We start from the raw sequence: 22500 nt of genomic DNA on the forward strand, positions 1-22500 counted from the left end.
ATAGTATATTTTTTGTCGTTTTGTGGAAGACCTACTTCTGCTATGGAAAGGAACAGAGAAAGAGTTTTGTGATTTTTTTAGAACAGATGAATACTATGAGTGACTTTTTGAAATTTTCGGCTGGGTATTCTCCTAGTAGTATTAACTATTTAGACATCCACATTGAGAGAAATATTTAGAACAAAAGTATATCTACAATTGTTTTTAGAAAGGAATGCTACGTTGAATCATATTTGCACCAAGATAGCATGCACCTGGGACATATATTCCCTAGTGTTGTCAAGGGACAAATGCTCCGTCTGTCTAGGCTAACAGTGGATGACACTGATTTTGAGAAGGAATTAGATAGGCTTGGGAGAGATTTTGAGAATAGAGGGTATGTTAGTACTGAAATTGAAAAAAAAATAGTGAGTTAGTTAAGAAAGAAAGGAAAGGATTGAGTAAACCTTTTTATTCTTCACCCCATAGAGGCAATGTGCAAAATTGAAAGTCTAAAAATAGAAAGGTCTCTTTCAGTTTAACATGCAGTAGTGAGGCTAATGTTATTAAAAATATAGTTCACAGACATTGGCATGTTTTACATATGGATCAGAATGTAACTGGCATTATAGGAAAGATGCCCTCTTTGATTTATAGGAACAAAAAATCCCAGAGGAGACAGCTTTGTTACCCTAAAGGAAAAGATGTAGGGGTAAATAATGGGATGAAAGGTACAAAAAATGTGGGGCATGTAATTTTTGCCATTACATACTCGAACATCCAGTATTTATACATCCTGACTCTGGTCATGAATTTAAATTCAACATCTTAGCCAACTTCAACAACAAGAATTTAGTTTACTTAGCTATTTATGAGTACTGTAATAAAACTTTATGTTGGTAAAACCAACAGACGTCTTCACGAATGAATAAGGGACCATGTATATTGCATCAATAAGGGGCTAGAATATAGTGCATTAGCAAAGCATATAGAACAAGAGGGGAATCAACATACGTTTTTATTTCATGTGATAGAAACAGTGAAGGAAGATATGAGGTTGGGTGATTTAACCAATGACACTGAACACAGTGAAACCAGGTGGATTTTAAGGGCTCTGGCCTTAATGATGTTGTTCCCCTAAAACCAGAACTTAATAGTATTAGTTTAAGGTAATACGTACTCATTCACATATATTTTTATATGTATATGTGTTTTTTATGCATTATATATTTTAGAGATAAACTTTGTATACATGCCTTTAAGCACAAGGGTTTTTTGGTTATGTTCACTTCACTATTACAAGATTTAATGAGATGCCTTAATAGGTTGATTATTTAATTCTATTCTAGTTCTTCGACCATTATTCTCACAGTGTTTATCCTATAACACTAATTTGTTTAAAATGCAGATTTGTTACTTGTACTTATATTAAGTCTCTGTTATTTCCTATTCTTATATTGTAAATGTAACTTGCTCTCTCCATGTATTGCTTTTATGTTGGAGCTTTTCTCCCCGGGCCTCTACTGAAAAGGGATATGTATCCAGTTGGACTAGCCCGGTCAACAAATGTAAAATAAATAAATAAATAAATAATTGGTTTTACTTACTCACTGTATATATAAGACGTTTTTCAGTTTCATTCTTTGATCTGAAGAAGCAATTTTTTAAATTGTGAAAGTGCTCATCTATCTCCACATTAAAGTTCTTTGTTTTTATGAACTTTTGGATTTTGTTCATTCAGCTATGGAACTGTACCTGACTTCTTTTGTTGAACTTGGTTTAATTTTGTTTTTGGTACAGTGCATCACTTGGTGGTGTGTTCTTTTTTCACTGATAGGCCTGATGAATGCCAGATACAGTGGAACAATAACGTCCTTGTATCTAGATGCCATACCTTTGCTTATAAGCCACGCAACACAGAATGATTTCCTCGCTACTGTAGACACGTAATAGTCAAAGGCTAGATTACTATCTATGTGTGTCCCTAAGTCCCTGACTGCTGGGTCAACTTTAAGGGGTGTGCTGTTAATATGATAGTTACCAGGGGTGGATGACTTCCCAAAGGATACTATTATGCATTTTATGGCACTTAGTTTTAGTCTATAGGTCTGACACCAATTGTTTGTCTATGTCAGCCCTTCCAGAAGAACATTTGTATCAGTGCAGTATTCAGTGACAGCTCCTAATTTGCAATCATTTGCAAACTGAATTAGCCAGAGACCATTGACATTGGCCTTGAGTTCAGAGAAGTAAATGACAAACTCTAAGGACCAATCACTGAGGGGCTCCACTTATATTTGGCCTCTTTGTAGAGGTGGACTTTCCCAATTGTAACTTCCTGGATCTTGTCTGCGTAGCCAGTTGGTTATCCACTGGGTGACATACGGGTTTGTACCTAGTCTCCTGAGTTTTTCAACAATGCCCAAGTGCAGTGTTGTGTCAAATGCCTTGGCCAGGTCAAGATACTTAGTGGTAACCATTTTGCCTGCATCCATTGCTTTTGTGACCTTTTCAAATAATTCCACCAGGTTGAGTAGGCATGAACTGCACTTAGTGAAACTAAATTGGGTTGGGTCCAGTGTCTGGAGGTTTACTATATCATTATTGATCATTTCCATGATAATTCTTTCCATGGCTTTGCATATAAGACAAGTGAGACTTACGGGTCTGTAGTTTCCAGGGTCTGTAAATGGCCCACCCTTGTGCAGAGTGATGACTCTTGCTGTTCTCTATACATGAGGCACGAAGCCTGTTTGGAAGCTATAGTTGAATAGCAATTCCAGAGGGCCTGATAGGTCATGTTTCATGCTATTTAGAAGGCATCCTGGGATATTGTCTGGGCCCATTGTTGCAGTGTCCTTGGCTTTAGAGAGAGCATTAAGGACCTGTGCCCTAGTGATAGCAAGGGGAGTTATATTTGATGGTGTTTCCTGAGGGAATGTCGAGGGGGAAAGGGATAAAGCTGGAGTTGAATTTGTTGGCCTTTAGGTTTGCTATATCTTCTGGCTCAGTACAAGAGGATCCATTTACGATGAGCTCTACACACAATTGTGTATTGCCTTTGAGGTTGTGGACATAGCTAAACAATGTCTTGTAATTATCCTTGGCCTGGGAGGCCAAATTTACCTCAAATTTGGCTTTGGTAAACTTTATTTGTTCCTCTGAATTGAGAGTGCCTTTATACTGCTGGGTGCTGCACCTGCTAATTTTTGCCATGATTTTCTTCCTTCTGTTATACAGCCTACTAATTTGGGATTCCACTAGGGTGGTTTGTTATTTTGAGTTAGTTCTGTTCTTCCTGGTGGGTACAGCTGGCTCTACGCAGCCATTAACATGCTTGTCTAGAATTTCTGTCAACCGTTCTGCACAGACAGCAGTGTTCTCAAGGTTTATGGGGGCTTGAAATTTTGCCAAGTTATCACTTAATTGCAGGAAGTTAGCCTTAGAGTAGTTCCTGAATATTCCAAGGTTAGCTGGGAGTCGAGGTTTTATTTTTACTTCAAAGGAGACCATTTTGTGGTCTGACCTTATCAGGTAAGACATTACACTAGGGGGTGAGCATTACCCTCTCATATTAGTGAGGACCAGGTCCAGTATGGTTGCACCCCTGGATGGTGTATCGATAATCTGGTCTAGGGAATTTGTGTTTACAAAATCCAGGAATTTCTGTGCCTGTACAGTTGGTGTCATATAGGATTCCCATTTAATAGTGGGGTAATTAAAGTTGCCCATAAATATGGTATTTGGTTGGATGGTGAGTGTTTTCAATAAGTTTAAATACATGGTATGGGTGCCTTGGGTCATAGAAGGGGACCTATAGCTTACAAGGAAGTGGTATTGGATTTTGCCTATACTGATTTGAACATGGAGCAGCTCAACTGCATTGTCCTGTTTGACCAGCCTTAAGGTATATTTATTTTTAATGTAAACCGAGACACCTCTGCCTTGAGTCCCCGTATGTGTAATAGCTGGTCTAAATGTGTGGAAGGCATTGTAACGTTGCCCTTTCAGTGTGCTCCCTGTGGCTTTGAGCCATGTCTCAGTGAGCTCACATATATCAGCATTCACTAGGGCGAAGAGAGCTTCTAGGGAGTGGAGGTGTTGGTTTAGACTTCTAGTACTGAGCAGTGATATGTTTAGATTTTCTTGGTTTTTATTTGCTATGTCAGAAGTTCTTTCAGTATGGCATTGCTTAAAAAAGGCACTATGGGGGAAGACAATGTTTTAGCTAATATTCAAAAGCCTAGGGGGAGATGTGCAGACCATCTCTGGCAAAGCAACATGGTCTGTTCACCATCTCCTTCAATGCTGACAAATATTGCACACCCTTATAATGACACCAGAAACTAAGCCAATTATTAAAGTAAAAAAATCATCTTTTGTTCATTTTGTGACATCATCCTTGGAGAAGATAAAATGCTGCTCAATGCAGGGCTCATACCAGCCTGGGACACATATTCCAGGAGCTCCATGATGTCTCTCTTCATATAGTCTAGGGAGGTATGTCTCAGGTCATTTACACCCACGTGGACTCTGACTGAGTCGTACTGGTATGTACTTGTGGTCCAGTGACCTAATTGCATGTGTAATGTGGCGAATCCTAGCCCCTGATGAGCAACTCACCCTACGTTTCTCCTTACTCATCCTGGTGGGAGGGACATCAGTGTGTCTCACAATGGAGTCTCCAGATTGTGTGGTGGTTTGCCTTATGGGCTTAGAAGTAGAGTTTCTATGAGATGTGGCTGTATGTGTTGATGTGGGTGTTATTTTGAAAGAGCGCATTCAGGGCTGCTGAGGGTATTTATTATGTCTACTTCATCTAGAAGGTCTTTGGGGTTTAAGAAGGTTACATTTAAGTGCCTCAGCATATGTGGGTCTATGTGTCTTTGAATTGTGTGTGATGGGTGCAGCGTGTGTACTACTGACAACCTTATTAACAACAGGAGTCCTTTTATGTGAGAGCTTTGCCTAGTGACATTATGTAAACACAACTCTGGCAATTTCTACATTGTCTCAGGATGCCCATATCCACCAAGCTGGTATGGAGATAGTGGGGAAGTTCATATCCATAGCAACAGACCCTTTTTATTGATTAGAAAGATAGAGTTTGTTTGTGTCTTTCGGCTTTTCCTGGTTAGGGGTTGCCACAGTGTAACTCTGGTCCGCTAATGATTGGTAGTGGATTTTTACGTACCGGGTTACCAGCCCTGACGCACAACCTTCAACGAAGGCACGCCCCATTCATGTATGCCTCCACACAGAAGACGCTCTAGCTGAGAATTGAACGGGACAACGTCTTGCTATGAGGCGACAACGCTACCGCAGCACCACCACCGCAGTTATTAGACAGATAGAGTAAGAATATAAATCAATGTCAGGAGTATCTGGTTTGCAACTCTGGGGACAGTGCTTGTCACTGCAAAGTAGTTGTCCTGTGTGCAACTAGGTACTGGAGAAACTTCAATCGTGCTTTTACAGGAAAAATGTCACTCAAGATGTCTGTGTCTATACAGGGCACTACCAAACACTTGAGGGGGAACTAATAAGTAGATCCTGAAAATGTAAGGATAAAGTATTTAAGCAGATATTCTGAAGTTAGAAACAAATCAGGAAGTACTTACTGAAAACAAAGAATTAGCTTGTCAAGAATGATGAAAAGAGGGGAGTCATGTGACTACTGCCTGACTACTACTAGTGCTGGTCTCACCACAGCTTCACTCTGCTGGAATATAATGCAATGCTCCTTTGCTTCTTCTCTCACCAGAAGCAAAACTTTAGAACCAATCCCAAGATGAGAAGCAGGCCACAGCCTGTTTGGTGATCTACAGTGTTGTCCCAGATGATGGAAGGGTCTGTAGGCTTGTTGTAGCCTTTTTCTCGTAGATGCCTTGAATAGCAACCAGACCATTCAGGAACATCAAGCACAAACACTCACTGACCAACCAGAAACAGTTAAGAATCAATGAACTCTGCTCCTACTCTCACCAGGATCAGAATATAAGCGTAGATTCCAAGCTGTCACCTATAAAGCAGCTGTTAGGTTTTCTGGTGATCAGCAGTCTCCAGGAAATAATGTCCCTGTACTCCTTCTCTCACCAGGAGAAAACAGAAGCACTAATCCCAAGGTGACTACTGACAGACAAATGCAGGCTCTCTAATAATTGGTGGTCCTGCAATAGATGTTGCAGACTTTAAAGGTAAGATGGAAAAAAAATGGATTAAAGTACTGCAGTGTGCATTAAGCACTTAGATATGAAAGGGGGTAACTTAAGCTTTAGCTGTCTAAGTGAAGAGCCGCTAATTTTAAAAGAGCAAGATAGATTGAAAGGGAGTGGGCACTCTGGTTCTACTGAAATTCAATCTCTGCAATCACCAGTTCAGTCTTCATGCACACAGCATGCACGTTTGAAGTATGTAAACAAGTAGCATAAAGGTTCATTTTTCTCAAATTTAAAGTTTTAAGACTCATCCACTGATGCTGGAAGCATAGGCTGTGTAAACACAAGAGATCTGTGGGAGACAAGTAAGTATCTAATACAGACTGCCTTCTTACAGAACAGCTGATACGGTGGTCTGCATCTGTTATGTTTGATGCCAAAAGCCACTAACAAAACCATCTTCTAAGAGATGGACTTGAGAGCTGCTGATCCAACCAGTACAAATTGGGTGGTGAGGTTGTCAATGAAGTCGCACAGAGAAGGAGTGACCTTTAAAGGTGAGTTAAGATGCTGAATCCCTTTACAGAACTGTTTGGCAAACCATTGCCAGCTATAGTGTTGTTCTACACAAGGTAATGATGTGCCAAAATAACAGAAACATGCACTTTAGCTGTGAAATAACTAACATCCAAGTCAGAGAGATGCCTGAGACAGATAAGGATAATTTGCAAATTAATGACTACCGAGTGAGATATAGAACCTTTTCCATTTAAAGACTACTCTTGACAGGAATAAAGCTTTCTGATAGCTTCAGTTACTCATGAAACCTCCACTAAAATATGACAGGAAAAGAGGATTTAATGGAACAGCCTTACCAAGGTTTGGAAATAATTGTTGCCAAAATGAAGACTTCCTTGGCTTATATTGGGACAGATTTATTTATGGCTAGGGAGATGAGAACATGGAAATACACCATTTTCACCCACCATTTCGTCATACGATTACATTTTTCTCTTTCATCTCTAACTTGTGCCAGGAAGCATGGGATCAGAGGGAAAGGTGTACAGAAATATTCCTTTCCAATGAAGGAAGAATGCATACAATGAACAGCTGCTTGTTCTACCAAACAAAGCAGGAAGGTGGAAGGGCAACATTTTTATCTATGGTCAACAGGTTGCTTTGTTGGTTACCTCACTCCCAGAATATCCTGGCAGTGCAAGTTTCCTTTTCTCTCAGTTCCAAGAAAGGGATGGAAGGGAGGTTTTGAGAGTCCAACAGCATGTTCATGTAAGTGGAATGTGAACAGCTGTAAGAAAGATGTTGTGGTCTATGACCCACTGCTAAACCCACATTTGTTCTCTGTACTGGTAGTATTAATGTGTGCTTCTCTGCTAGTTCCTGTACTACATGTGGGTTGGTTATCTGAGCAGAGCAAGAAGGATTCTGGTCTTAACACACTTTCCAACACTTGAATGGGAAGAAGGCCTGCCCTTTCCTCAAACTGGTTTACATGAGGCCCCCTCTTTCCTATAGATTCCAGTTTCTCTGTCTAAGAATGCTGCCCATCAGACAGTGACACTGGATTAAGCTGGAGAAAACATAACCCCACACTGAGGGCACAGCCTACCACTACAGAGCCCAATAAGAATCTGACACTAGTACAGGGTCAGTACAGGCACAGTAACTCTGCAGCCATTAGCACCTCACTGTCCACTGATTCACCTTTATCCATATGGATAACTTGAAATTCCAAGGGACCATATTGTGACCCTCAGAATTGTGGAAATTCAGGTACAAAAGTGGAAGAATACATAGTAATTCTTTGACTTTGACTGCAGTATCTTGACGTATTCCCTCAACTGAAGGCATAGCAATGTCAGATTTAGTATTTATGTGGGGGGGGGGGCATGCCCTTATGGGGGGTTATTCCTTTCAAAAAAGCTTAAACATTTGCAGTTTAACAGTGAGTTACAGAATACACTGTAATTTGCTGCAATCACAGTTTATTTTCAAAATAATACACTCACAGTAATAAAGGATAGACAGACATGCATGTGTGAGCCAATGGAACTATGAAAGAAGGTAGTGGTTGATGTGATGCCCAAGAGTTCAGATGCTTCTGCCTCTTTCTATACCTCCACCCAAGTGACCAAGGCTATGACTTCCTGGGCCCTCTGTACATGCAGAAATGACTGAGAATAGCCAATATCCATTGCCACCCTAATTAACAGAATCTTTTGTACCAGGGCAAAGAAGAACCTCTCCCGCTTTCTGGTTACTCCCAAAGCCTGCAGCCACATAAGGAACCAAACAATACCCAGTAAAAGGGAACTTCTGGATAGGGCAATCATGAGCCAGTTATCTAGGTAAGGCAACTTTAAGTTGTGTTTTTTTTTCTGCAAAGCTTCTCCTAATACAGGAAGCATCTTGGTAATTGTCAGATAATTAACAGAGCCATACCTTTCAACCTTTTAGAGCAATAAATCTGTGCAAGCCATAAATAAAATTGGCGCAAAAGCCCAAAAATAGGAACAATTTTTAAATATTGCTCTTACAAACTTAGGAGGTTGACAGCATAACAGGTTTTATATTAGCATGAATTTTTCCTGAAATATATGAAGTCTGAAACTCAGATATATATAATTATTTTCTAACTTCAGCCTTTAATGATTTGCTACTAATTTGTGAAAAAACGGGACAAAAATATGATGCAAAAATGGGGACATTGTGCGAAAATCTGATCAGTTGAGAGGTATGCACAGAGCACAGCCCAAACTGCCACACTATATAATGAAATTGAAGTGAAGGAACCTCCTTATGCAGATCCCAAGACACAGATATACCAAAATGAATTAATCATGAGCAGGAGTACCACCTAGCTTGTGACAGTAGGAGTCTGACCTCCTAAAGATTACCCATCTGGAATCTGCTATAACATATGTGCTCATCAAAGTCACCCAGGTCTAACATAAATTGAAACCTACTGTCCCTGTCAGATTGAAGAACAGGTGTGTATAGAATCCTCCTCCTCACTTCAGAAGGAAAAGGCTTTACAACCACTATAAGAAATTAAATCTGGGTCTGTTTCAAAAGCTTTGAAGAGACTGCCTTCCCATCCCTTTAATGGAATTCTTTTAGCATATCTAAAGTCTGCTAGAATCTTATTAAGGTCCTGGGACTGCTCCTTTTTTGGCATTTACTTCTCTAAAGTCAAGGCCAATGTCAATGGCTTTTGGCTGACTAAATTTGCACAAAATTGTAAATTAGAAGCTGTCATAAAACTGTCATAGAATCCCACACCCGCACAAATGTTCACTAGGAAGGGCTGACACAGACAAACAACTGGTGTCTGAGCCATGAACTAAAATTAAATGCCAAGAAATGCATAATAGCATTCCATGGGAAGTCATCTACCCCTGGTAAATATCATATTGGAACACACTCTTAAGAGCTGACCCAGAGGTCAGGGACTTGGGGACATAGATAGACAGTAATCTAGCCTTTGACTATCACATATCTACAGTAGTGAAGAAATCATTCTATGTTGTGCAGCTTATAAACAAAGGAATGGCATCTAGGTCCAAGGAAGTCATTGTTCCACTGTTGTCAGCATTCATCAGACCTATCATTGAGTACAGTGCTCCTATTGGCATGCACTTAACTAGGCATATCCAATAACTGGAACATCCAAAGAGGTTCCTTACTAAAAGAATGCAGAGCATAAGTAACATGTCCTATGCAGGCCGCCTCAAAGCCTTATCCCTGTATTCTGTCTTCCACAGGCTGTTGAGGGAACATCTATGCCTGGCATACAGGGCATTGTCAGACCCCACTCTGATGGACCTCCTGCATATCCATAATATATATATATATATATATATATATATATATATATATATAATCTGCTGGAGAAACAGGTATGTATCCTGGAGACTACCCCTTCTCTGGAACAGGTTCCTCATCCATGTGAAGCTGAGTTCCTCCTTAATCCAATTCAAATGTATCTTCGACAATTTGATGGGGAACAATAAATTCATAAATTCATCCCTGGCTTGATACCTATGTCTCTAATGGACACAGGCAACCTGTAAATGGTTCATCTCCCAGGTCCCTGCTTACACTTATCAAGGGTGCCAGAACTTTTGAGATGCATTGCTAGGCTTAAAAAGGTCCTTGTGGCCATTAGCCTAGTAAATGCCTATGAACCTATGATCCTAAAATCCTATGAACATGGGTTAAGAAAGTTAAGGCAAGAAAACCAAATAAAGTAATCAAAGAAAAAAGGACAAATGTAATATTACTCTTTGATGTAGCTACATCTAGTGATTGCAGTGTCCTACATACTGAGAGACATAAAATGATAAAATAGCACTATATTCAATCTGAAACCAAAGTGATATGGAATAAAGACATCCAGATATTTCCAAATGTAATAGGAGTAACAGTATTAACAGAAAGAATTTTCAAACATACTTACATATGCTACCAGTATAAGTAACTCCAGGAGGAGGCAATCCTGGGTGAATTACAGGTTCTGAGAAGAGCACTCTTGCCAAACAAAGTGCGAAGAAATACTAATTTCATGAACTTTAGTCATTCTCTAACTCTGGAATGGAATCCATTCCTGTCATGGTATTAGAAACCCAGAATATTTGGAGAAATTAAAAAAAACAAGGGAGCCTGATATTAATCTGAAATAACAGGCTACCCAGCTGCAGATTATGGCGCCACCTTATTTGCCAAGATAAGCAGCCTGGCTTCCTACCATCGTTGGGCCTGAGACATTGGCTTCAAGGTGCAGCTGCATTTCCCAGTCACTTTGTATTTTTTAACGACTTGTTACTGTTCTCTTTCACAGTGCTGTCAGATTTCGATATTTTTTAAAGGACTCGGAAGCCTCTTCTGAGCAAACTAAGTTACCAAGTTCAGTGACTGGAGAAGACAAAAGGAGAGCTTGTCCTTCTTTAATGTCTACCTCTAAATCTCTTGTTCAAAAAATGGGAAGGAAGCTCAGCTGACAGCAAACCTAAAATGAAGGCAGCTAATTACCCAAGTGTGAAGCAAAGAATGTGTGCAAGTCCTACTTACCTGTAACAGTAAGTGTTCAAGTTTCACGCTGCCTCAGTGGCATATGGGTTCTGTGCCTACACAAACCCACACTGGCAGCTTTCACTAGTAAAAAATCATCTCGTCGGACTCTCTGTGATAGGGGATTGGCTATCCCATCAGGGGAAGCCTAACCACTGTCATAGCGGCTCAGTTGTTCAGGCTTTTAGTAAGACCCAAGAAAGACAAGAAGCAATAATTGCCTGACACCAACCAATTCACAGCCAAAAAAAAATGCTAACACAAACAACCAAAATCAGTTAACAGCACAACAAGGTTGGATACCATCAAACCATATACAATATAATGGGTATGGTGGGTGGGTGCTGCCATTGAGGCAGTGTGAATTTGAGCATCTAGTATTACAGGTAAGTAGGACTTATTCTACTGTACTATGTTCATTATTCACACTGTTTCAGAGGCATATAGGCAGATTCCCAAAGCTTACCCTACCGAGGCAGAAGGAAGGGAAGGATCCAGGATCCCGTGGAGAATGGACTTCACAAAGTCTGCTTTGGAACTTGAGAAAGAAATCAGTTTGTAGTGCTTTGTAGATGGTATCAACAGAGGACCAGATTGCTGCCTCTGCAGCCCACTCCTTTCCAATATGCCACCAGAGAGGATAACACTCTGGTGGAATGTGCCTTAACCTTGCCTGAAATAGATTTATCATGGTGGGAGTAACAAAAACTGTAGCAGAGGACAACCAATGAGCAATTGTTTACTTAGAAACAGGCCGACCCTTCTTATCCCCATAGTAGGAAATTAATGGTTGTTCAGCTTTCCTGAAGGGCTCAGTTCTGTTAAGGTAGTAACTGAGCTACCTGTATACATTCAAGGTATGCAGAATCTTCTCTCCCTTGTTTTAGGTTATGGAAAGAAAACTGGAAGATTATAGCTTGATTCGGGGTAAATACAGAAACAACTTTTGGCATTAAAGATGGATTAGTACATAGAAGAAACTTGTTCTTGTAGGAAATGAGATAAGGTTGGCCCACCATGAGAGCTTACAGCTGACAGACTCACCTCACAGATGTTAGAGCAATAACCAAAACAGTTTTCCAAGTGATGAACCTCTAGATGGCCTGAGATGCAGGATCAAAAAGAGATAATGCTTGTGAGAGAGTCTTAAGTGCAACACTGCTTTCATAAACTGTTTGACCACAAAAATAGATGAAAGAGGGAGAACCATGGGCAGACAAGCTGAGATGTCTGCAAGATGCACCTTGATAGATGTATAAGATAAGCCATCATTGAGCAACTCACACAAATCTTTCAAAACTAAAGGGGTGGACACCCTATTAGACCCTGTGATATCAGTTAGGCACCCTCTAGAAAAGCTCTTCCAATTTTAAACCTAAGATTTTCTAGTTGTAGGTTTTCTTACCTCCTTACACCTACTGCACATATGCATGGAACATGTGCTTAAAATGTACCAAGGTAGAATCATCCAATATAAAAAAACAGACATAAAAAGAATCACTCAGACTGTCAGTAGCAATTGCTCGAAGCTGATGTGCACCAGTCACCCCTGACACTATCAGCAGATCCAAAGTGTGAGAAAGCTTGTTATAGTTGCCCTTGGCCAATTCTATTAAAACGTAGAACCAACTTTACCTGGACCAAAAGGGAGTCACCACAATGATCTTCAGTAATTCTTTCTGAATCATCAGAATTACCTTGGATATTGGTGGAATGGGTGGAAATGCATAAAAGAACATTTCAGGTCACGGGAACAAGACTGTTTCTGTCCTCCAAACATGGCTGCAAGGATGTCTCAAACAGAATCTTTCAACTGTCTGTTTGAAAGGAAGTGTTTTCCATATGTGGACCAAATCAAGGCATATCCCTGCCCTGAGTTTCCACTTGCAAGGATCTATCTAGGATCTGCTTAGTTTGTCTGCCACTATTTTTTTTCTGATGAGATGTAAGAGGTCCAAAGTATCAGAGAATACCATAAGGCCAGCTCCTAAGCCATCACTGCCAACCAGCAAAGAGGGTATGACCACAATGGGACTTGAAGACCATAAATGGTGAAGAACTTTTAAAGTCTGAATCCCTGTTAACATGTCTTTGATTTTTATGTGCTTTGCTTCAACATGAATATCCCTGCAGGCTGCTCTCCATGCAAAACTTGATGAGTCCATCTGGAGACGGGTAGATCTGGATTGAAAGACATCTAATCCCTCCACTACTGCAACTCTCATTTCGCAAAATCCATCACTGGTACCTGGAACCCTAAGGTATACAGCTGCACAGTCTAACATTTTTTTTTAATAAAACAGAAATAAATCAAAAGTATCTAATAATAAATAGGAAGTGTGGTTCCCAATGGGGTTCTTATCTGAATCTGGAAGGTGTAATCTACCAGTACAGGCGGCTGAGGTAATTAACTGTGTGACTCTTAAGTTGGCACTGAAAGACTGAACAATTTACTTTCTGTGACTGGATTTAGGTTTCCCTTGATGGGAAGGACTTAGCCAATCCCCTATCACAGATAGTAAAAGTAAGGGATTCTCAGCTCTGGAAAGCTGCCATTGTGGGGCTGTGCAGGGACATAACTCTTATGCCATCAAGTTTTTTGTTCACCTCAGAATACTCAAAACAGGGTTAGTCCTTTTACTTCATTCATCAAACATTACATTAGTGAAGAGCAAGCAATCAATTCTGCATGTCCTGCTCTTACTAGACAAGAAATACAAGAAATGCAGGCCACTTGGCTAAACAACTTGCAGGCATCCACTAAGCAATTACATTTGTGATTTAAGGACTGATCAGAACATAATGTTCACAACTTTTTAGGCTTACACTTTTTCATAACAGACATTGATATGTACTGAGTTCAGGTAAAAGAAAATGGATCCTTGTTTGGCTTTGCCCTTCACATATCCGTGACCGATTATATCGATACTCCTGTTTATTTAGCAGTATAACTTACGCTGTTTGATCAGACTGATCTACGGTTTATTAATATTTACCATTTTTACTTTCTGGGAAGTCAGCATTATGGAGCTAATGAAAACACAAAACTATGACCTTTCATTTGCACACACTGTGGCCCAAATACATCTGGTACTACTCCAAACCAATACTGCATGCTGCTACTAGTTCACATTTTAGAACTTTCAGTATCAGTCTCTAGTGCTCAGCCATCCACAAATGGTGAATTTACTGTCTATGTGGTACATCATCTATGGGCCACTTTAAAACGAGTTCATATTTTCATAGGTAAGTACTAGGCTACCAGAATGCAGTCCATTACAAGCCTAGCCAATATCTCATAGCCATGTGTTCTGTTCAGCCTCAAGGAGTACGACTCAAGATAGATATGGGGGAGAACTTCAGACTGCCCATCCAATTATATAGGTTTACCTTGAACGTGGCAAGGGTGCTACTCTGCTTTACATGTAGGAGAGGATCTACTTTGAAAGGTCGAACCTCATATAATCAAAATCCATTTTTGAGAAAAGGAAATAGCGAAAGCTGAAATACCTGAACGGCAAATTTTTCCCAGAGTAAGTAAACACTTCCCCAAACATAAATGAAACACAGACAGAAATAAGTAAAACCCAGCTAGGTGGGAGGCTATGCCCCCATAACTATATATAACATCTCCAGAATTGCACTACAGTGAAGAAAAGGGCATGTTGAGCAAGTGTTTACTTACCCTGGGAAAAATTCACCATTCAGGTTTTTCACCATTAAGCTTTTGCGATTTTCGTCTGGCGAAAATCGATTTTCGATTATATGAGGTTTGACTTTTCAAAGTAGATCCGTAGTAGGAGTTTGTTCCTCTAAGGTACAAACCCTAGCATTTGTCAAACACTGAGTACAGCTCTGTAGTACACATGCTACCACCTGTCAAACAGTGAGTGAACTGCAAACATACACACCGTAACACCTGTCAAATAGCAAGTACACCTAATGTACGTCCTACCATCTGTCAGTGCGTGCACCTCTAATGTACACATCAAATCATTTATCAAACAGTGAGTGCACTTGTAATGGACACATCCTACTACCTGTCAAACAGTGAGTGAATTTCTAATATACACATTCTACCACCTGTCAAACAGTGAGAGCACCTCAGTAGTTTTAGTGAGGGGCCAAATAACCACAATGATGGAGTGGCTTCCAGCTTGGATGTTGTCATGGTAGGACCCAATAGCAGGGATGCTCTTGTCACCTAGCAAGGATGATGCCAGAGGGGACACTTAAGAAGTGTTAATGTTGTGGTTTGCAGTATGGATGGTGTCACGGAGTGATTGAGAAGAAGAGGTGAAGTACTGGCCCTAGCTTTGAGAGTGTTAGTGAGGGAGCAAGCAACAGTGATGATGGAGTGGCGCATAAGAACGGTTCTAGGGAGGGACCCAAATAACCAAACAACAGTAATGATATATTGGTCCTATACAGGGATAATGCCAGTGAGGTACATACAGATGGGACACAAGAGCAAAGATAATGTAGTGACCCCAGGAATGGATGGTGCCAGTGAGGGTCCCAGCATCAGCTGTTATGTAGTGGTTCCCAGCACATATGGTGCCTGGCAGGGATCTAGAAGTAGTGAAGTACTGCAACTGGCATGAAGAGTGTCAGTGAGGGTGTGAGAAACAGTAGGGATATAGTGGCTTTCAGCATGTATGATGCCAAAGAAAAACACAAATGGCCCATCAGCAGTCATGATGAAATGGCTACATACATGGATCATGTTAGGGAGAGACCCCATAGCAGTGGCAATGTAGTACTCAAGCATGTATGGCATCACAAAAGGACCCAATCACAGTGGTGATAAAGTGGTTTCAGCATGGATTTTGGCAGAGACAAGACACAACCATATTGGTGATGTAATTACCTCCAGCATGGAACATGTCAGGCAGGGTATCTGGTAGTCATGGTCAAGTACTTCTCTTGACATCCATAATATTAATAACAGACCAAAATTTGTGATGGTGTGGGCCCAAAATACGGATGGTGCCAGGAAGAGATCCAACAAATGTGGTGATGGAGTATCTACCAGAATGGGTGGTGCCAGGAAGAGACCCAACAGCAGTGGTAATATACTAGCCGCAAGAGTAGATGGTGCCATGCAAGCATCTAGTAGCACTTAAGTACTGTCATTGACAATAATTGTGTTAGTGAGGTGCCAAATAGTAAGTGCTGATGGAAGGCTTCCCATCACACATTGTCCGAGGGAGGGGGCACAGCAGCAGTGGTAAAGTACTGCCCCATCATGGATGGGACAAAGGAGGAACCACCAGGAGCAGTGAAATACTGCCCCAGCATGGATGGAACTACGGCAGAACCACCAGATGCAGTGAAGTACTGCCACAGCATGGAGAATTCAAAAATACCAGTAGAAATCCAAAAGGACACAGAATGAATACTAAATGGCGATAAAATCCAAAAATCAGAGTCTGTTGAAGTTCCCAAGTTGAGTAAGATCAAAAGCACTTACTGTAAGCAAATCTCAAATTTAATAAACTACAACTTTTGTATTATAGAAGTTGTGGTGCACAGGATGGTGCCAGTGACCGGCAGTTGAGAGAAACTGCAGCAGTGGCCATGCAGTGGCCCCTGCCATAGATTGTACCAGGGAGGAAAACAGCAGCACTGCACAGGTACCGCCCAGGACTATGAGAGGTGGCAGAATAAGACCTAGAAGCAGCACTGATTTCCTGCCCTAAATATGGGGTATCTAGCATTGCTGATATACTGATTGTCATCAGTGGAAGTTGAATCATGACCTGAGGCAGCACTCATTGTATTCCTTACTGGATTGAGCAGTGCAGCTCCTTCTGTTGGGTACTGAATGTAAGGCTGCTAGGCTTCCTGTGATAGAAAACAGGCCAAGGTAGATGTCCAGTTGGTGACATTCTAGTTGGACATCCTAGGTAAATAAGGCTTCTGCTGCTGAATGCATGTAGCAGAATCAGAGCAGTGAGGCACACTAGTTGGATGCTCCTTCTGGGGAAGCCTATTATTCCAAGTTAGATATAATCAAATGCAAAAAGTAAACACAGAAGTAGGAAAAGATCCAATAATTTAAAGCTTATGACCAGTGTTAAGACATGTACTCTCAGCAAAGCAGACAGCATACTGGCCCTATATCCATCACACTAATAACAAGGCAGGAAAAACTGGAAGGGCTGCAGCTGTTACTAAGTGACTAATTAGGGCCTACTTGCCACATAATGGCACCTTGCATCATTATGATAGTTTCTAGGATCATTTCATTCATCACTCCTATACTTCTTAACTCTCAATATCCTGCATAGGGATACTGTCCCACAAAATCAATACTGAGTGAAAATTAAGAACAGTGAAAACAGAGACAGGTGTCCAAAGGGTATAATATTCTTAACTGTACATATTATTATTGTATCATCATTTCTTCTATATGTACTGAAAGGTTAACCTGTACTTCAATTACAAACTGGAGGAAAATAAAGTTTAAGCAATTTGAACAGATGGAATAATTTCAAACACAGGTGGTAAATGCAAAGAGATACCATATGTTCTTTCAAGCACAAGATGGAAAACACAAACATTATCTACAAAATTGCACCAAATAACTGAGCACTCACCTTGTATCCTCACTCATATTTCATAAGCAGCGGTGAGATAATCCTTGGGAACAATCCCTACGACACCATTCCGTTCTCCAACCCACCATCCATATACATTGTATTCCTATCATGTCATAAACAAGCCAAAAAAAACTTTATTACTTCAGACTTTCTTAGCTCTCATCTAATACATATCACAGTTCTTCAGCTTTTAAGTCAACAGAAAACATATTTTATTTCACATTTACTATAAACTCTGTTGACAGTGAGTAAAGAAGCAGAGTTATGGGCAGTGGCTGGAAAAGGCCTGTGCTGAAGTTATATTCCTCTGCAGCACAGCAGCTGTAATCATCACTTTGTTTTACCAAGCAGCAGACACTAATGGGCTTGTTTCTGTGTAAACAGTTTGATTATTCTTTTCAATATGAATTTCCCCTACAAAGCAAAAAGTAGTAAATGTTACATCCTAAAAAATTACAGAATTCTGCTGACAACCTTTAAGTATCCAAAAATCGAGGGAGTCATTTAAAACCCATCAATGACAATTATTTCATGAGATACTTGAGGAAAGCCTGGACTGAACACACTCCATTTCTAAGTGAACAATGACTGTGAGGCAACACGGCACTGTATTGTCTTGCACTACAAAAACAGAAGCCTTGTGTAAACAGAAAATGTCCATAACTTGTTAGTTTAGAATAAATCAAATTATAAAAAATACTAACCAATTTCAACGATGTACCCTTCTCTCTCTCTCTCTCTCTCTCACACACACACACACACACACACACACACACACACACACACACACACACACACACACACACACACACACACAAGCAAGAATAGCCCAGCCATGTGGCACATAAGAATAAAGCCTGGATAATGCCCCATTAGCTTGACAAGTCTGATCTGTAAAGCCATGGAGTGTATTATTATGGATGTCATACACACAAGGACATAGGCAATCTCCAAGCACTTGACCCCACCCAATTTGGATTTGTCAGGGGAAGTTCTTGCCTATTTAACCTAGTTGACTTCTTTGAGACTGTCACCAAGGCACTGGATGAGAGAAAGTCAGTACATACAGCTTACCTTGACCTGGCCAAGGCCTTTGACACAATCCCCCACTTGGGCATCATTGAAAAGCTAACACAACTTGGTGTTAATCCCCCATCTCATAAGATGGGTGGCCAACTGGCTCACAGGTAGGACCCACAAGGTCAAAATAGGTGCTGCCACCTCCGACAGCAGACCTGTCACTAGTGACAGGTCTGCTGTCAGAGGTGGCAGCAGACCTGTCATTAGTGATGTTCCCCAGGGATTTGTCTTGGGACCCCTACTGTTGGGCATCTACTTCTCAGAGATCCAAGCAAAGACAAAGGGCTTGAGGTTGACCAAGTTTGTGGATGACTGTAAGCTGGGTGCTGTCATTGACTCCCCAAATCATGTTAACATACTGCAAGAGGATCTCACAGTTACAAATAACTGGTGCCAAAGTCATGGCCTTAAGTTAAATGCAAAACAATGTATTATCATACCATTCAGCAAAAACATGGCCCCTACTGATTACCACATCAATGGCAGCTCCCTTAGCACACAACCTGTGGTGAGAGACCTGGGTACTCAAGTTGACAATAATCTCAATTCTACCATCATGTAGCAGCAGTGGTCAGAAAAGCCTTTTACTTGGTTCATCTCATAAGTAAAGGGATTACATCCAGAAAAAAGGAGGTTATTACCTCTCTGTACTCCTCCCTTATTAGACCTGTAATTGAGTATAATGCCCCATTTGGTATGTACCTCTCCAAATACCTGCACCAACTGGAAAGGCCACAGAAATACCTCATAAAGAGAATCCATGGCCTCCAACACCTGTCCTATATGGACAGGCTCAAATCATTATCACTTTACTCGGTATCATACAGAGTACACAGAGGTGATCTGTGTCTCGTCTAGAAGGCAATATCGGACCCTGCCCTACTAGGGATGCTCCATATCTGTAAGTCTAACTCCTCACACATTACCTGCTTGGCAGGCCTAAATCTAATATGCGACATCAACAAAACTTTCTGGAGAGACAGGTTTGTCTCCCAGTGGCTGCCCCTTCTCTGGAATACACTTCCCACATATGTCAGAGTACCTTGCTGACCCTCTTCAAGTGCAACCTTGATGAGTGGATGAGAAACCACAAATTTGTCCAAAGAGTTCCACCTTTGTCCTTCAATGACAGGGGCAACAGGTGTTGACTGAGGTTTCTTTTTTGGGGATAAACTCTTGGCTAGGCTTGTAAGGGCCCCAAGGCCATTAGCCTAGTAACCTCCGGGTCTATATTAGAACATCGAAGTTTCAAAACTTTGAATGTTCTAATATCAACCCCTAGTCAGCAAAAGCTGCAAACATTGAACATACAGAACAGCGATTTTTTTTTCCTAGGGAAAAAATTTGCTGTTCCAAAACACATACACACAACACAAGCACACCAAACAAACAGCAATCCACACACATACACCTAAAATTATACACCTAACCCTACACTAAACTATACACACACCACTAACTATCCACTTACCTTAACCCAAACCCTAACCCTAAGGTCCATCACTATTGCACACACACCCCTCACCCACGCCCTAACCCTAACTCACCTACCCCGCCCTAACCCTCATGTCCACACAATCGCACACATACCTAACCCGCACCCTAACCCTAACTCACCTAACCTGCTCTAACCCTCACGTCCACACAGTCACACACATACCTAACCCACACCCTAACCATAACTAACCTGACCCGCACTCAATCGCACACTTACCTGAACCTGACCCGTAACTTTCCACCACAGCACTGAAAATATGGAAGCAACAGAAACGGACAACCAAATTCTTTCCCTAGGAAAGAATTCAGTTTTCTGTTGCTTTGATATTTTCAGCTTTCGCTGAATAGGGGTCGATATTAGAACATTTGAAGTTTTGAAACTTCGATGTTCTAATATAGACCCTAACCTCCTATGATCCTATGACCCATGTGACCAGGGGTAAAGCCCTGACTGTGACCAAATGACCTGAGTTCAAACAGCAGCTGAGGATCTGGAAGACATGGGTGGAGGGGTCTGAGAAGCTGATGGCTCTTCTATCCTGGGAGGTGGTTGTTTTGGTTTGCCTACTTCTGCCTTAAAAGGGGAGGCTTGCAAGGCACTGAAACAGTCAGGAATGGGGAGTGGATCTTCACTGTCCCAAACTGGTGACAGTGCGATCAGCATGTGAGGGTGGAAGCAAACATGAAGAGGGCAAAGGATGCCTTGTGATGATACAGGTGCTCATGTTCCCCGCTAAGGGTGGGGTTAGGGCCTTATCAAAAATGCCCTGATTGCTAGGATGCTGGAGATGATAGAATGAACCTGCATGGCTGCCTGCATAAAGGTGTCCCTACTCAGCTCTTGCCCCAGTTTTCAGCATGCAGCACAGTAGAATTAATGGACTCCAGACCAATCGCATGGTGAAGAAGTTTACAAAAAAATGGTAATGAGTACGTGCCATTTTATTCATGGACAACAATTACGCCAAGGTTAGAAGAAGATGAGGCTCAACAACTAATAGTTACGATAAGAGAAGATGAGATAAAAATGGTGATGTATAATCAATCTACAGGGAAGTCTCCATGAACACATGGAATTCCTGTAGAGGTTTGGAAGTTAGTACAGTAGAAAGTGAGAAAGATCTGGAATGTTTTGTTTAGCAGTATTTTAAAAGGGGGGAGGGGGGGCACCAGCATCTTGGAAGAAAGCTCTGGGGGCTGTATTACCCAAAGAGGGTAAAGACCTGTTAAACCAAGCTTGATATAGACCTACTTCAATTTTAAACATGATAAATGTTTATTTCTACACTAGATAATGGCATGGCAATTTGTTGCAAAAACTGACATAGACAGATCAATGTGTTTTTGTTGAAGAGTGGTGAACATGTGACAACATAAATACAACCATGATGATCCGGAGGGAAGCAAGTTGTTGGTGGGTCCTGATGCAGAGAAAGCATTCCATAGAGTAAGCTGGGATTTTATGAACAGGACAATGAAAGCATTTGTATAATAATCAAGAAAAGTTGGCTTTATTTACAGATATTATTTTGTACTTGAGAAATCCAGAAAAGAACATTTTGGTGTTGTGGAACATTTTGGGACAGATTCATGTCTTTTTCAGGATATAAAATTAATGAAGATAAAACAAAGGCTATAGTGGAAAATAAGAGTACCCACACATGAATTAGTTCAGCAATACTCATATTTATGGGGACATGATAAGATGAAGTACTTAGGTGCATGGATTACAAAGGATTCTGTTATGCTAGCTAAGGATGTGTGGGAAGAGATTTAACAACAAACAATATAAAAAGTGAGAACATGGTAAATCGTGTTTGTGGATATGGATATTAAGATACAAGGAATGAAAATGCTTTAGTCCATTTAGTTTTATACACAGGTCAGGCATATGTTTATCAACTGGCTGAGAAGCTGTGTTTGGAATTGTTTGCATAGGTATTTTCGTATCCCAAGCAGACTTTAACGAATTTTTCTACAGCTAAATAGCAAATGATGGAGGTGTGACAAGAAAGGGAGAGGTATCTGCAAGGCCATGGAGCGAATCGTCATGGACCTTATTAACAAAGATATAGGTAATCTCCAAACACTTG

General features: G+C 40.9%; 1 protein-coding gene across 1 annotated transcript in view; it reads right to left on the minus strand.

Moving 5' to 3' along the window:
* The window catches only part of SKAP1 (src kinase associated phosphoprotein 1), a 2077187-nt gene that overhangs the window by 36591 nt on the left and 2018096 nt on the right, over window positions 1-22500 (minus strand). The window contains exon 8 of the mRNA XM_044055319.1: window positions 17828-17933. Coding sequence (XP_043911254.1) covers window positions 17841-17933 — 93 coding nt within the window. The 3' untranslated portion in view covers window positions 17828-17840. The remainder of the gene's footprint in view (window positions 1-17827; window positions 17934-22500) is intronic.

Source organism: Protopterus annectens, chromosome 13.part0 (assembly GCF_019279795.1).
Source record: "Protopterus annectens isolate FY-2018-M chromosome 13.part0, PAN1.0, whole genome shotgun sequence".
Lineage (NCBI taxonomy): Eukaryota > Metazoa > Chordata > Ceratodontiformes > Protopteridae > Protopterus > Protopterus annectens.